At 31.9% G+C, this 17,879-nt stretch overlaps 1 protein-coding gene across 2 annotated transcripts in view; it reads right to left on the reverse strand.

Moving 5' to 3' along the window:
• LOC134235515 (uncharacterized) overlaps positions 1 to 17,879 on the reverse strand; it is a 61,143-nt gene that overhangs the window by 18,515 nt on the left and 24,749 nt on the right. The window contains exons 14-21 of one of the 2 annotated variants that reach the window (XM_062717649.1): positions 16,587 to 16,880; positions 16,171 to 16,461; positions 14,545 to 14,820; positions 14,184 to 14,308; positions 12,184 to 12,234; positions 3,866 to 4,042; positions 3,484 to 3,537; positions 2,318 to 2,485 (exon numbers count right to left, since the gene is read on the reverse strand). In XM_062717649.1, coding sequence (XP_062573633.1) covers positions 2,318 to 2,485; positions 3,484 to 3,537; positions 3,866 to 4,042; positions 12,184 to 12,234; positions 14,184 to 14,308; positions 14,545 to 14,820; positions 16,171 to 16,461; positions 16,587 to 16,880 — 1,436 coding nt within the window. Of the gene's footprint in view, positions 1 to 2,317; positions 2,486 to 3,483; positions 3,538 to 3,865; positions 4,043 to 12,183; positions 12,235 to 14,183; positions 14,309 to 14,544; positions 14,821 to 16,170; positions 16,465 to 16,586; positions 16,881 to 17,879 lie in introns of both variants that reach the window. The other variant, XM_062717648.1, reaches the window with a different exon arrangement.

A 17,879-nucleotide genomic window follows, 5' to 3' on the forward strand; every position in this document is an offset into this window, starting at 1 on the left:
AACTTAAATCAAGTTAACATTAAATGTGTATAAATGTCTTTCGGGATTAATTAATTTTCATTTTCCATTCTGGTGATTTACAGATGTACACTCGAAAGTTTATATAATAAAACACATAAAGCTGAGTGTTATCGTTTTTCTATCAAATAGAGAAACAAACGATAATTAATTTGGCATGTCAGTGAAAATAATCATGACTGAAAAATAATACTCGGCAAAATTAACAAAGAGTTTTTAACAAAAAACAAAACAAAACATTTCTTAAAAGATCCCTTCAGAGTATGGTATGAAAATCAGCCTTGTTCTAAAAAGTAACTGTGGTAGAAAATAAGCAATTCAAGTATCATTTTCTATAAAGAAATAAATATGAACATATATCAATCACATAAAATAAGGAAATACATTGTAGCATTATCATTGATGAAAGATTGATAAACCACATAAATGTGATTAAATATTTATGTTATTTATTAGGTGTGAAAGTCCTCTTCCTTCAATAAATATTATTTTAAATTGTTTCTGAGTACTTTTCAGAAATGATTGTCGCATACATGTAAGAATTGTAGATATTTGTTGATACTACTCAGAATCAATTTCATCTGCCTTATATAGTTCCAATCTTTATTGGCAATCTCATTTCTGAGTTAGCTCCTCCCATTAAATTAATAAACCCCACCCCGACTGCTGAGACTGCATTGTGGGACTGTTGGGACTGCTCTCTGGGACCGCTGGGACTGCTGTGGGACTGCTCTTCGGCTGCTTTTAGACTGCTTTGGCAGTCCCAGAAAGCAGTCCCCAGGACAGCTCTGGGACAGCTTTGTGTCAGGTTGGGTTTGGTCGGTACTGTAGCAATAGGTCACCTGAGTAACTAAGGTGAACAAATAAATAGAGGAAGTGTTCGGAATTCTTAATGTCAGGGGTTAGAGTAGGGGTAAGGTTTTAGGTTAAAGTCTGGGTGAGGTCGGTAAAAATATATTGTGTACCAAAGTGATTTGATATCGATACGATGTCGTCGATACTGACAATTTTTAAAGGGTTTTAATTATTTGGGAGTACATACACACAAGTATTGCATGAAGATATACAGCTATAAGAGCATTGATAAAATGACGATATCGTCGATATTGTTGGCAAATACAGTTTTCGTCGACGTTAAGTTTTAAAATAAAACAGCCATATATACTCACAGGGATCCTCACCTGAATTGTTTCAGATGGATAAATATATCCCCAGATAATGAGGATTAATAACCATACATAGGTCTGTACAAAATTGGACTAAGCAGGATTAAGTCATCATTATCTGACAAGAAACACACTACACATTTCATAAAATCGATAAAAACATGGTTTATTTTTCTTGTAAAGTGATATATTTTGCCAACTGTTTAACATTCCCTCTTGTTGATTAACTTCCTTTATTTGCTTTGTACCAAATCTCATGGTACTTGGGGAAAATTTTCAAACACATATACTTAGCCTATGCATCCAAAAATTTTGGAAGGCTGTGTATTGATTATTTTGGTGGGTAATCCCTACCCCTCTCCCCCTCCTTTAGACTTTGCTCATCTAAACTGATGTCATCTTTAAGAAGAAATAAAATTAGAAAACATTTAAAAAATTCTCCTTAAGAACCATTGAGTAAAAAAAGTTTAAACTTGTACGTGCATGATTCCTCACATAGTATTGATTAATTTTAAATTTGTCCTAATCATGATCCCCAGGAATAAGGTAGGGTCACAAGAGGCCATAAATAATTTACATGAGAATGTTAGAGGAAACCTTGTAGCACAAGTACAGGACACCAATCTCCTTCCAAAAAATGTTTAGACCACTGCGTAAAATATAAGAGGAGTTCTTCAAATGAGGGGCTTTTTGTATTAAAAAAACGTCATTTTTTGACCCCCAATTGACACCCAGAGTGAAAACGAAAATTCCGAAACCTTATTGCACATATACAGGAAACCACCAATCATCTTCAAAAAGATGATCAGGCTACTCGTAAAAGTTAGGAGATATGGGAACCAGGATTTTCTTAAGAAAAACAAACTTTTTAACGATGGCATACAAATTTGTCTGGACTCCTTTAATTGAAATCGGAAGATGTTAATTATGTTAATAAGATAATGATATTTAGAATAAAGAATTTGGGAAAAAAATCAATTTGTATTAAACTCATTTGAAAGGGGAATCATTTTTTTTTCTACCGCAGTGTATTTTTAGGGACTTCTTTGAATTGCTTAGTTTGTATAAGTCGTATTGTTTTTGTTAAAAAGGTTTCAGGAAAATTAAACAATTCATATTAAACAAATGATTACCTTATCGATCTTCTTGCTGCATAATGATGATAACAAATATTCATAGTAATATTTTGGTGGAAGCTTCATATTTCTACATGATGGTATTTCGCATTGTTCGTCTGGCTTACATCTTTGCAAGCAGTCTAGGCATAAAGAATGATTACAGTATTTGGCCTCTATGATGCCCTGTAAGCAATAACCATTTAATAAATTACTCACAAAATGTATTTGTGCTTGCAAAATTTAACTAATTAACATATTAGTAAAACCAGAGTTTTTGTGACTAATACACTGTCAATTACCCCCCCCCCCGGCATCAAAGAAATTTAGTCTCATATGCCTTTTCAGGGCAGATTATCTTATGAAATTAAAGTAGGATAAATCACGAGAAGCAGAGACCACAAAAAGTATTTTTTGTACATGTTAATACATACATACGCAGCTTAAGATTAAACTGCCAGGGATTGGCATGTATGTGAATAATCTGAATAGGTTAATCGGTTAGACAAAAAAACTAAGAACAAAAATTGATATACACTCGTGGTTATTTTGCATACGATTGTTTATATATTAGACAGATTTATCATATTCACTAGACAAAGGTTTCTGACGAAGAACGTCAGATCATTTGATGAATGTGTGTCAATATACATGAGAAAAAGCGAATTTTGCAAAAGGTACAAATGGCTTTGTGGAAATAGAATAGACTTAAATTCGTGGCTAGCAAAAATATCAACAGCAGGCTTATTGGCCACAACGCTCATCTGAGAGACTCTGGATCTACTGTTCTGCATGACTCAGATCCCCCGTCAAATACCTATATTCTTCTGAATTTTATCGCCTTTTTGTCCCGCCCTATTTACAGTAGATGTAATATGAACAAAAGTATATCTACACTACAAGATTAATATGATTCATCATGGATTGATCTTGAAGAGCTTTAAAGATCTAACGGTATATTACCCTTATTACTGCCCAACCTAACCTAGGAAAAACATTTGAATTATTTAGAAGTCAGGACTAGCAAAAAAAAAATTACGTTTCATTAAATAGCGGATCTTTTCACCGAACTAAAGTAAGGCCAAAATTGGCAGTATGGGAAAGAAACTCAACTATGAATTGTCAAGAATTATTAAAAATGAAAATATGATTATTTTAATACCCATAAAAGTAACATTACTCACATCTCCTTTGCAGCTCTCACAGGTTTTGGGTTTTATTTGAAAATACATTGGTACCTTAAAGAAAATAAGTAAAACTTATTATTCCAATTTTTTCTCCATTGACATACATGTTTTAGAAGAATTTGATATTGTATACAACTGAATACAGAAAAAAATTGCGCCCACGTTTTTTTTTCGCCCCTTTCGCCATACACACGGGTGGGCATATTTATATCATAGCAAATCCAAACAACACAATTTAATATCATAAACAGAAATGTGACCAGGCGAATCTAAACGGTAGAAATATGTTTTCAAGTGTAAAAAGGCTAAGAATATCATGGGTGAAAATAACTCGGTATACAATGATATGCAAACTTCAATAATAAAAGAAAAAACTTACCTCTAACTGTATTGCGCAGGGTCTTTTCAAAAACGCGTCCAAGGCATTCAAACTAATCCATGATTTGCATCCAAGTGTGCAAGTAAAATACTTCTGTTCTGATTGCAATTTAGTGGTTAGAACTGAAATGCAATTTCGGCAAAATCTGTGTTTGCAGTTTTCTATTTCTACCACAGCCTGAAAAAAAGCTATTCACATTCAGATATTTTAATATTTTTAGTAATTTTTTAAAATACATTTCTTCTAGCAAAGCTAACAAATCTGAATGAAAACTGATTGACTTTACGATACATACTGCTAGTAATTACGTTCATTTTACTATAACCCTATCAATTTACATATATTTCAAATACCATCTACATGTAAAAACTTAAAAATTATTGATATCATTAAGAAAAATTACAAATTTACAACCTAGATATAACGTTAGCTAATAATCTATTTATTTTTGCAAACATGAAAGTAAAAGGAGCTTGAAAGGGCAATAATTTTCTCTCTAGCAGTGCAAAGAAACATACCGAAAATTATTGTATGAAAAACGATCAAAACATTCGGCCATTTACTTCCAAAAACCAACTCAGAAATCAAAAGAAAAATGAAAAAAAACCTACATCACAGATGCGCTCAGATTAAGTGGAGTTGATGGGAGATTCAATCTTCAATCGACTATATGAGGGTTTTGTTTTCCCTAGTGAAAGTTAATTTGATGTTCGGCTTACATTTACATAAAATAAATATTACAAATTCCAACATTTTCCAACATTTTAGTACGCTGTTCCTGTACTGCTAGGAGACAGATTCCAAAGGTCGAGAGTTCAACCCCGGGCTTGGGCGGAAGTGAGTATCCATACAATAGTGAATTTCTTTGTGCTTTCTATATTAATATTTCTTCACTTTGGGCGGTTATGTTAGTATAAGAAATGTTGTAAAATGTGCTTTATAGATAATAATTTATTTCGTTACAACGTGTATTGGTTACATTTCTCTTTAAAACTAATGTCCAAACAAGAAAACATTGATGTAACCATCAATTGTCGCCCGGGAAATATATAAAAGTAAACAACAAGAAAACATCAATTTGATGTAACCATCAATTGTCTCCCGGGAAATATATAAAGTGAACAATGAAAATGAGTCTTATCATCAAACCGCTTCTTCAAAAATAGTGAAAAGACATACGTCTAATTGATGGAGACGATAGTAGCGAATATTTTGAAAACTTGTAGTCGGCTAAAAATCAATCAAAAACGATACCATTTTAAACTTGATCAATTCCTCAAGTAAATATTGGCTGCATAAAATATAAATTGAAGTTAGACACACGCATCACCTATATTTAAAAATGTATTAATTTTCAATTTTAGAATATAAAACACGAACTGTGCAGAGTACGTTTTTATCCGAAAAGTAAAATTCGATGTTCTAAAAAAAGGGACCTGTCGTTTTTTCGAAAGTTAATGATAAGCAACTTCATGTATGAAATATGAAAAACATATATATTTTTCAAGATTTACTTTATAGAAGTAAAGATATTATGTATCTCGTAGTTTTTGAACGGAAAGAACATTCTGATTAACAATCTTTTCAATGTTTAGAAAACCTATAATTCTAAATTACTACTCCTACTCCAATCCCCATATACCAACAATTAAACTTATGTGTATAGAGCAGCCCGGTCCTCCGGGCTGCAATGAAATTGAGTCTTGATCATTAAACCGCTTCGATATGTGTAAACAGGCATGCATCTTATTGATGGAGATGATTGTCGCGAATATTTTGAAAACTTGTAGTTGGATAAAAATCAATCAAAAACGATACCATTTTAAACTTGATCAATTCCCAAGTAAATGTTGGCTGCATCAAATATATATTAAAGTTAGACACACGCATCACCTATATTTAAAAATGTATTAATTTTCAATTTTAGAATATAAAACACAAACTGTACAGAGTACGTTTTTATCCGATAAGTAGGATTCGAAGTTCTGAAAAAAGGGACCTGTCGTTTTTTCGATAGTAAATGATTATCAACTTTATGTACTAAATATGAAAAACATATATATTTTTACAGATTCACTTTATGGAAGTAAATATATTATGTATCTCATAATTATAAACGGAAAGAACATTCTGATTAACAATCTTTTCTATGTTTAAAAAACCTTTAATTCTAAATAACTACTCCCACCCCAATCCCCATACAACAACACTTAAACGTATATGCATAGAGCAGCCCGGTCCTCCGGGCTGCAATAACTGTATCCCACTTCTATTCTGTGCCGTGTAGTGTAAGGCAGCGCTGCGAGAATTCCATGGGCATCGAAAGCAAGATTTTTTAGAGTTGCCTAGTATAGATAGCCGAGCGTTATATAATAATTATTATTATCAATGAGCTAGACATATTTAAGGTATGTCACTCGTTAGCTTTTTAGAAAAGTTCACACAGAACCTCTTACTTCGAAACTATTTATCAAAATTCAATTTTATAAAATATTTAAATTCAACAATGTTAATCTTTTAACATTCGACAAAAAAAAACTGCTCAAAAAGCTACAACGAAGCAAGATTTATGAGGGAATATTTCTTGTGGTGGAAGGATATTTAGCAGATAATTCTCAATCGGCAATCCTCGGCTGACTCCGCTACGCTCCATTCAAATCTCGGATGTGATTAGTGGAGGAATACGCATAAGATCCTTACATTTCTCCGCCGGAAACTGCCTTGTCACATATTTCATATTTCTCCCTGCAATACGTTCTTCGAAGATGTTTCTTAATTAGTACAATTGTTTATTGTAAACAGGTTTTAATTACAACCTCATATTAGTAGGCTTTGAAAACAAGAACAATCTGTTGGGTGTGTCACAAAATAACTCCGATTTCAAATGTATGACATTTGAAAGAAATTCAAATAAGATCACATGACTAATTCAGCTAGATAGCAGAACACCTTTGACGTCCGAGGTTATGTGCGAGGTACGATTTATCCGAGGAACTCCGAGTGGATAATTCTGCAAATCTGCACATTTACTAAATTTAATATCTTGGAACTTTAGCTTCGAATACTTTTACTCGGAGAATATTTTCTGTTATGATATTGCTAGGAATATTTAATATTGAAATTAATTTGTATTTTAAGAACAAGTTTTACACCTTTCTTCGATAACTTTGCTAAAAAATGAAGATATGTCAAATAAGTCAAGATATAGTTTACATCATTTTTTGCCTGAAAATCACATATTTGACCAATATTTCAAAATTAACATCACCTACCTTAACTTTTTCTTTTATTATTTTAAAGTACTCTATACTTGTAACTGATCAGCACTTAAGTCGTAAAAAGCTTGATTTAAGAAAATGTCTTATTGCCTATTAATCTTTTATACCCCAAATATGTTACTTTTAAGTGCAAAAAGATCACACAATAATTGACGCGAATTAATTTGCAAGATTTGTTCAATGATAAATATTATTAACTATTTTATGTAAAATAAAATCATATAAACTCCCGTGGTGACATCTGATAAAATATGATAAAGGTTAAAGTAATTTAGCAAAGAGTTAAAATTTAAGTGGAAAAAGGTCAACTTAATTGTACCGTAGCTCAGTACATGTGTAGGATGCACAACGACCCCCTGTTTTCTCTGAGATATTGAGTCACACTTTATGAGTACTTATCCAAAATATACTTCTCAAAAATCCTTGATTTAACAAACTTCACGAGTGACATACCTTAATTAAAGATGCGTGCACTGAGTCAATTTCTGAATCAATGTTTTAATTTCAGATCACAAGTTTTAAACAGAAGGATATGGAGATAACGAACAGTATTCAATCTCAAAGTCCATTAAACAATATACAAAATAAGATCAGAGCAAACATGGACCTCCGAAACATCAGAGATGGTATCAGGTGCCATAGAGGAGTGAGCATCCCCTGCCGACCGGTCACACCCGCCGTGTGCTCGTTGTCATGATCAGGAAATAACGGAAAAAATCCTTCGTCAATTCAGTGTATAATAATAATGGACTAACAATTGGTATGAAAAACGTCAGTCAGCATTTGACTCAATGATTAATTGTATTTGCTGACAAGGTCATTGTATCGACCATAGAACTTACGAAATGATGACTTTAAACGAGATTGTTGATATTCTTGTTTCATCAACTTGCTTGTCAATGATTTACCTCGTTTAAGAAATTGTTCATACGTAGAGCATGCTCTTGCGTATCGAATCAAATGAGATATATATACTCCGTATGCAGGTGATGAAGGTATATTGCTGCATAAGTAAGGGAAGTTGACGATAGAAAAGTTAAAGTCATCACGTTTATCATATAGCTTGGTTGTTAGATTACCATTAGTGTCTTTTTCAACTAAAATATCCAAGTATGAAACATAAGTGTCGGACTCTGTGGTATCTTTCACCTCAAGATCACCAAGATATATCGTATCGACGTAGGAATGGAAATCATCATTATTAATTAACAATACGTCGTCGATATATCTAAATGTCGAGTTGATTTTGCATAAATTCTGCTTCATGTGAATATAAAAATAAGTCTGCTAATAACGGAGCGCAATTTGTACCCATGGGAATTCCAATAGATTGTTGGAATACCTGGTCTCCAAAAACCACATTGATATTGTCAATCAGAAACTCAAGCAGCTTCTTGATGTCAACTTCAGAGTACTTATGTGTGCAATCAGAATCTGTTTTAACAAAATAATTTTGCAAATGACCAATGACGAGGCAGGTAAATTTACGAGTTCCATTTTTATTGAAGAAACAGCTGTCAATAATATCTAAAAGCCTGGATTTTAATTTGTCGTGGAGAATTGTTGTGTATAAAGTTGAAAAGTCGTAAGTTTTTTAAGCTGTCGATTTTTGTAAAGTCTTGTGATTTCAAATTGTCCAAAAGTTCTTTAGAATTTTTAAGTATCCACATCTGATTTAGACCACTTCTTGAATAAATAGTTGCACAGTACTCTTGAAGTTTTCCTTCACTACTGTCAATATCTTAGTGCAGAGTGATTGGATGTATGTTGTTCAAATACGCCCAATTCGAGATTTATTTTTTAATCATATATAGACGTCGTTTTTAAGCAAAAGAATAATATAGATCAATAACTGCACTCCCTTAGATTTCATTGATATAATTTATTTATATTAAAGGCATGTTTTGTGATATTCACAAAATTGTGTTGTGAAATAAACACATCAAGAAAAAATAAGACTATAATAATTTACCGTGAAAAATTTTAAAAATGACAAATGCAGAATGCATTGGCTATATCAAGCTTTATAGATAATGTCTATGGAAAGGTTCCTACTATTTATCTATAAAGTCTGAAATAACATGCTTTTTGAGAAAAGAATAAGTACATGTATGAAGCCAAATCATTGACCGGAACAGAAGTCGGCAAGCTTTTAGAAGACACTAACACGCCAATTCTGGTCCTATAGGTCCAAGCTGGGTTTATATAGAAGTGTAACAGTTCTTTACAAGAATAACTCAAAAATGATTGAAGTACATGAATATTAAAGGAACAACGATTTTCATTTCGTCAAATTTCATTTGTACTTTGTCTGATAAATAATTTCGCAAAAACTAAAATGATTTTTATTGGCAGTATTTCATAGTGCCTGGTACTCAAAACAACATGCAAGTTCATCATAAACAATGGATTAATCCAAAAACTCATTGCATATTTTAAAAAGTTATTTTGCTGCATGCTTTCTTTGTTAGAGATGTCCCTGACTCTCGAAGAAGAAATTGCTACTATAGACTACATAAAATAGTCACAAAACCAAACGTAAAAATGAATGTGTTCGAAAACGTTGGAAATTGTAATATTTATTTTATGTAAATGTAACTGTAATGTAAAAAGGGACTGCTTTGGGACTTCTCTGGGACTGTTGTGGGACTTCTCTGGGACAATTGTGGGACTGCTCATGGACCGCTATGCGACTGCTCTAGAAAGCAGACCCAGCAGTCCCTGCTTTGTTTAATCAAGCGTGAAAAAGGTTCTAAGTGACATGATAGTTCCGCTCCCTAGTGTATTCTGAATTTGTGGCTCCCTAATGTTGTTTTGTTTACTTTCCGCAGAGAGGTGGTTAAGTTAAGAAATGTACAAAAAAAATAAATAAATAAGTATAGTTATACATGTTATTTCTAAATATCTTCAGAGGCTGTACATCTACACAGTTGTAGTCTAGAATAAAGTTTAAAAATTAAAGTAGTTAAAAAGGGAAGTCAAGGATTATTCTTATTCCTTAAATTAAACTTCAGTACAGGTGTTTAAAAAATTATTTAGGTCTATTAAATAAATTAATGCTGTCAAATTATGTACTCAAAATTTGCAATAACTCTATTTAAGAAATACAAACAAGAAACAAACAGACTTGTCATGAAATAATGGAGATAACGAACAGTATTCAATCTCAAAGTCCATGAAACAATATACAAAATAAGAGCAGAGCAAACATGGACCTCCGAAACATCAGAGGTGGGATCATGTGCCATGGAGGAGTGAGCATTCTTTGCCGACCGGTCCCATCCGCCGTGTGCTCCTTGTCATGATCGAGAAATAACAGAAAATTCCATTGCCAATTCAGAGTGTAAATAATAGCTTAACAATTAGGATGAAAAACGTCAGTCAGCATTTGACTTAATGATCATGATAAATTACATTTGCTGACAAGGTCAATGTATCAACCTTAGAACTTACGAAATGATGACTTTAAATTAGTCTACTGATATTCTTTTTTCATCAACTTGTTTATCAATAAGATATACTTCGTTTTAGAAATTATTCATACGTAGAGCATGCTCTTGCGTATCGAATCAACTGAGAGATATACACCCCATATGCAGATGATGAAGGTATATTGCTGCATAAGTAAGGAAAGTTGACGATTGAAAAGGCAAATTAATCACGTTTATCATAAAATTTTGTTGTTAGATTACCATTAATGTCTTTTTCAAGTGAAATATCCAAATATAAAACAGATGTGTCAGACTGTGTGGTGTCTTTTATCTCACGCTCACCGCGATATATCGTATCGACATAAGAATAGAAATAACCATTGTTAATTGACAATACGTCGTCGATATATCTAAATGTCGAGGTGAAGGCCACAGAAATTGTTTTAGTTTTCTTCTTTTCACGTACAAGATTTTGGACAAATTCTGCTTATAACGGGGCACAATCGGTACCCATGGAAATTCCAATAAATTGTTGGAAGGCCTGGTCTCCAACAACCACATAGATATTGTCAATCAGAAACTCAAGCATCTTTTTGATGTCAATTTCAGTGTATTTGTGTGCAACAAAATAATTTTGCAAATGACCAATGACAAGCTAAGTAAATGGGATTATGAAGTTCACGGTCTGCCTATCCCTTCAACTAATTATACCAAATACTGGTTGTAATTAGTTCAGTGGTTCAAGAAAAAAATGGAATTGCTCAAAACTTAATGACTGGCGAAGATGCACATCATACGATACACACGACAGTGTACCAAGACGGATAGCTTTTTTTTCACCTAAGCGACTCTACTAATTCTAAAACCAGTATGGCTATTATCAATTTTTTCCCATTCATCACCGATTTAAATTTTTAGGCAATACAGCCGAAGTATTATTTTCAGTGTTTTTTTTATAAATCAAAAATTTATCTGGAGCCAGATTTTACTCTTTTTTCCTTTTTGTAGACACATTATTGTGGCAACCGCATTTGATTAAGTAAAATGTAACCTTCAAATTGATAATTGATCTTGTAAGGACGGCGCATGCAAGACATTCATTCCAAAAGATTTTTTCCAAAAAAAATCTACATTTATCTGGTCTAGAACTTTAGTTTCGATCTTTTTCCATGTTTTATTTTAAAAAAAAATTATTCTATTGATCTTCTATTTATATTTTCAAAATGAATTATTCTGTTGAGGCAAATACTGTGGAATCATCAAAATTCCTAGTGTCTATTTCTTCTAGAAGACCAAAATTTTACGTGTTTAAGGGGAACATAATTTCATGTATTCTCTTTCATTTACAAAAGAAAAGACGGATCTTAATAATCCCCCTATTAATCCGTTAAATATATAATTCTTGGATGTGGGGCACCCATGAATTCCACGTACAATATATATTGATGCAACACAAATTATATAATGATTCAAGAGTATTTTAGTTCAAATAAAAAAAATTGGCAACTGTGTAGAATTTTGTAAGCCAGGAAAATGAATTTGTTTTCTTATATAGAAAGCAAGCTTATAAACTTATCATTGTGGCTTGATTGAAAAATTTGTTACTTACCAGTTCATAACATAATCTGCAAATTTTGTTTTGTGTGTATGGATTTTTCACCTGGAAAAAAAGTAGAAAAATTTACGGAGCTAAACATAAGAAGGCGAGCATTTTAGCGCGTCTCAATGACATACTACTGTTTTTTAATTAGAGCTTAATGTAATTTAATTTATAATTATTTTCTATTTCTTTTAAAGACAAAATTATAATGCGTCCTAATCATGGGACTTGGTCAAATTGATTTTCATTGATGTGGCAGCATAGATATAAATTTTGAAAAAAGGAAAAATAATTATAGATACCATCTGATATTTTATATCTAGTAGATTGTTTTTGACCCTGAAGTGAATTTTACCACAAAGACCTGTAGATATCAATATGGAAAACTTCCTACAAGCTTGACTTAATGATGGCTTTTAGTGTACATGTAGGTGATTTATTGTGGCTTAATGACCGTCAAAACGTAACCATTAAGCACTGAAAACTATCATCAAGTTACATAAACACCATTATTACATGTACGAGACATTACAATTTAGGCATCTCAAATTCCGAAACTGTGTTTAAAGTAGCTTAATTGTGGCTTAAAGATGGCTTACTGGAGCTTGACAGTGATTCTAGGCAAGTATCATAGTCACAATAAAGATACTGTTAAGTCAATTGCAAGTGTGTATTATGTCTAGAAGTGTACATCCATGCAAGTTTAATTCAGGTAGGCCTTCAAGTAACTTTGGAAGGGTCTGTCCAAAATCATTAATCTTGTCAATTTTCTGGAAAATGTAGGTCAAATACAGCATCTGAGGCAACTCTGGTAGTGTGCATCAATAAATATATTTTCAGTGTAGAGTTAGTTGGCCTAGGGCTTATAGTCACTTCAAAAAGAAACTGCGTGAAAATATTATCACATGGTCACTTATCAGGATAAACTAGGTCAAATTCAGCATCCGGAGCAAGTCCAGTAGTGTGTAGCCTAAAATGTATAATATTTGCAAGTTTGGTCAAGTTAGGGCAAATAGTTAATTAAAATGACCCTGCTCTAAAACCTTTAAACTATTCACTCGTTCTAAAAATATTTATAAGATCCAGCATCCGAAACAAGCCTTGTAATGTACATTCTTGATTGTTTAATCCATGCAAGTTTGGTCAATAAAGGGTTTAAAATTAATTGGAAATTAGATTTGCACCAATAACTTTATCCCAGTCACTCGTGTAGAAAATTTAGATCAGATCCAGAATCTGAAGCAAGTCTGGTAATGTGCATCCTTAGAGACACGTATCATCCTTGTAAGTTGGGTCCATATAGGTCTAATGCACATGTTGTTACTTGGAAATGAGACTTCCTGCAAAAACTGAAACCTGCTCTAACACATTAACCTGGTCATTCTTTAGATGAAATTGCAGTATCTGAAATCTTGACCGGTGTAATGTACAATGAAACATACAAAATCATCTATACATGTGTTATTTATAAAGGGCATATAAGTACTTGAAAATAAATCTTCTCCAAAAAACTTGGGACGCCGACACCAACGCTTAGGCTAATTCATTTTATTCAAAAATAATTTTAAAAAATGAATAATCTTTCTTGTAAGTTACCCATTTTCAAAAACCTGTGTTCAAACAGCTGTTTAAAAGTGCGTCAAAATTTAATCTGAGAAGATATGATTACCTTCAATAATTAAAAGTGAGCTAAAATCGTGCACTGAAAAAATATAAGTTGAAAATATAATTTACCAGCATATTAGGATCTTCCCGTATAATTACGATGTCACCAACCGTAACAACGGCTGCCCAGAAGAACTTAAATATAACCGGTACAAAGAGCCTCTTTATAGTTCAAAGGACAGATAATTTACTTTAAAAAAGCAATACCGTATACGTACTTCAATATAAGCGAATTTAATTTAATTGAAATTTTATTGCAAAGATAATAAAACAAACATTAGGGATTACATTGTCTTTCAAAATGTTTGAGCTATTTTAATCATAATAAACTAACAATTCCTTACCATTACAATTTGAGTTTCTGGGATTCCGTGACATTCTTCAGGAAATCTGTCTATTTTTGACTGTGGATCCGTGTAATTGTCAGGATTATATTCCTCTTTAGACCTTTTTGTTTTTACAGGCTCCGCTGCATTTGAAAATGTTGTCATTTCATTAAATTTATAATATTTATCAGTACTTTATTAAAAAAAAAAAATAATAGAGAATTTATTTTTTATCTTTCTATCTTTATGGAGTTACCAAAAAATAACTTTATAATACCATAATTCAAATAAAGGCAAACAACCTTAGTAAAGTATATATCAAACGAACTATCCTGGATTTAAGAAAGAAATCCTTTTAAAGAATCAGTACGTCACTTACGCTTTAAAACATGAACAGAGGCGCTACTCTTCACTTCTGCTAATGTTTCAACTGTGAGAGTATATTGTCCAGCATCTGATTCGGAGGTATTTTTAATTACAAGTTTTGGATGATCAATTACTGAATAATTTTCACGAGCTCTTCCCCCAGGATGAATTGCTTGACCATCCTTTTGCCACATGTATTTTATGACAGGCCAGCCATTTGTGATTACATCTGCACAAAGAAGAAGTGTGTTTCCTTCAAATTTGTACTCCAGTGACACTCTTACAGCATCTTTAAAAACAATGATAAAATCTGAACAAGTAAAACTTTGTTCTATAATAAACGGATCATGATAGTGAAATACATGTAACTAACAAAATATTTATCGACAAACATGCTCACTTGAGACATATTTATCCCACTCTTTAGAAAAAAAAATAGATAATAAAGAATACTTGTGCCTAAATTCTCAAAAATAGGCGTTTAAAATTTGATTGGGAATATTGCACCAACATCTAACAATCCATATTTTAAAATTTTTTTTTGAAATTTCACTACAGTGGACTTTCAGATATCGGGACGGCAGATATCCAGATGCTTCAGTATCCGGACATTTTTTCATGGGAACGGAAATTTTTGACGTCATTTTGTCTTGTTTAACTGGTAATTCAGATATCCGGACATTTCACATATCCGGAAAAATTAACTAAGAACTAAAGTGTCCGGAAAAATGAGGCTCCACTCTACTTTGAAATGATTGCATCCATATTTTCATATATATTTGAAATTTCACTACTTTGAAATGATTGCATATTTATTTAGCTGCTTTAGTGTTGCCTCGATCTCCTCGATCCCTAAAGATTGTTTTTCATTTTCTATCACTTACATTAAATTACTTTTTGTGCTGAGCAACCCTGCTCCTAAGGACAGCCAAATTTGATGCTTGCATAATATTTTATCTAATCACGCCGTAGCGTTGTAGTTGTTCGTTTAACGGAGTTTATCAAGTTTTCCCTTAAATATCCCCTTGAAAAAGTTTGTTCCCACTTTACCATGGCAATGATTTCAAGAATTTCAATCTACATTACTTCAGGATAAAACCATGTTAATATAAATAAATGCTCGTGTTTTTGATAAGAAATCTGTGTCACTTAGTACCCTGTTCTGTGGCCCAACGCAACCCGTTGTAGTTACGACTTCATCAAACTTGAATATATAACACTTGCGAATTAATATGATTATGTTACTAATCACGTAAATTCTCCTTTTAAGGGCGATTAATTTAAAATCATTATGTACAGCTTTCTTAGAACCTGTTATTCTTGGCATTGTATAGGAAAAAAACTCTAGTTATTTTTTTTAATGTTCATTATAATCTACGTTTTTAGAGGCTTGTCATTTTATTTGGTGAAATTTATGTCCACTTTACAGAGTGCTTTGATTAAAAGTATTACTGAAATTGTTCGATTGGAATAAGAAAAAAGTCAAAATAATTTTAGGAAATAGAAGAATACAAACAGACCAACGAACTATTTAATATTTTCAGAATAGGTTAGACTTTTTATATCTAATAAAGATAAGTTAATTTGTTAGTTATAGGCGCAGAAATAAAAGGTATGAAGTGTTCTTTATAATAAGTACCTTTTGGAACGGCGAAAATAATTGGTTGACTCCATATTGTCATTGGTTTACATTCTGCTGCGGCCTTGTATTCACCTTGGTCAACTTTGGTAATGTCGTGTACAATTAGCTTTGAAACAGCATCAGAGAGTTTCATCCAGTTATATTTTCTATATTGCTTGGAATCTATGTCTTTGTTATCTTTAGTCCAACGTACTTTTGCTCCTTTTAGTGACGCTGGTATATTTGCAATAAATGTCACGATCCTCTTTTCTTTGTCAATCGAGAAATTTACAAATATTTCCGGACGTTCTACTGCAAGTAAATTTTTTTTACTTTAAACAAGCAAAAATAATTTGTTGTTTAAATTATTTTTGTACAATTTGAATACTAAAAAAATATTTATCTTTGAAAAAAAAATCACATAGCATATTTACCTTCTAAAATGCTTAACTCAATTTCTTCACTTTCAACTTGGCCATCAATACTTTCCGCTAACAATCTGTATTTTCCCTCGTCAGATTTATCAAAATTTTGAATCGTTAGGACTGGATTATGCCTGTCTGATTTGTTTTCAACATACTTCATGATAATGTTCGAAATAATTAAATTATTTCTGTTCTTTTGCCATTGCAATCTTTTCACGGGCCACTTTGTTGATATTTTAGCCTGAAGAATAACAGACTTTTCTTCTTGGTTCGGAATTTTTTTAATTGTAATCTTTGTTTTTTCTGCCAATAGAATGGGCGAATTTTATAATTCAGAACATTGTTGTGTAAAAATGCCAATTTATAATATGGATAATATTATTATCTATACCAATTACAGACCCAGGAACTCTCAAAATTGTTGGAAGTTCAATTGACAAATATTTTTAATTTTTTTCACATTGCATAAGCATATAAAGTACAAATGTACTTTATTTGCCTTGTACCATAAAACAAAAACTACATGTAACAAGATTCAAACAGGAATGATTTATCTTTTTTTGAAAAAATACATGTTATAACAATACTTTTTTGTTAATTAAAACCAAAACTTTGCATGATCATTATACTGACATTTTAAGCTAGAGTATTTCACATGCATATGTATGCAAAGTGCATTTACAGTAATCAATCCTTTCTTCAAGTGCACATGGCTCAATTTTAGTTAAAGATTTTTTTGTCTAGTTTTGAATGAGACAATTATAGATTTCCATATTTTTATAGATAAGGTTTGTATTCCTAATGAATGTGAATAGCAAGTGCATCAGTTGAAAAAGCTAGAAGATAATTTTGAAAAATTTTGCTTTGCAAAATAAAAAAAAATAACTCAAAAAAACCTTTAAAATGCCTTTTATGTATATTCACAAAATCTTCCTACAATTTATTTTTCAACAAAACGATCCGGGAAATGCTTCATTAAATTGTTTTATTAATACGAGGAATTATTCTGCTAAATAAAGATTATTTGCATGCACAGTGTATTGTTCCCGGAGAAAAATTAACATTCACTAAAATGATAAACATGTTTTTATTTGAAAGACGACTTGTTGTTTTTTTTTATTGTGACAAATATTTGGCAGATCAAATGTTGATCATAGAAAAAAAGATATATCTAAAAACTATAGCTGTCGTAACGCCACGAATGCCCCGCAGTCATCCAAAATTTCAAATGCAATGCACAAAATATGTATTTATGCATTATATAATAAATAGAAACATTACTGCAAATTGTAAATTGTACAT

This window comes from Saccostrea cucullata, unplaced genomic scaffold (assembly GCF_032062105.1).
Source record: "Saccostrea cucullata isolate Sc308-1 unplaced genomic scaffold, CSIRO_AGI_Scuc_v1 ctg403, whole genome shotgun sequence".
NCBI classification, from domain to species: domain Eukaryota; kingdom Metazoa; phylum Mollusca; class Bivalvia; order Ostreida; family Ostreidae; genus Saccostrea; species Saccostrea cuccullata.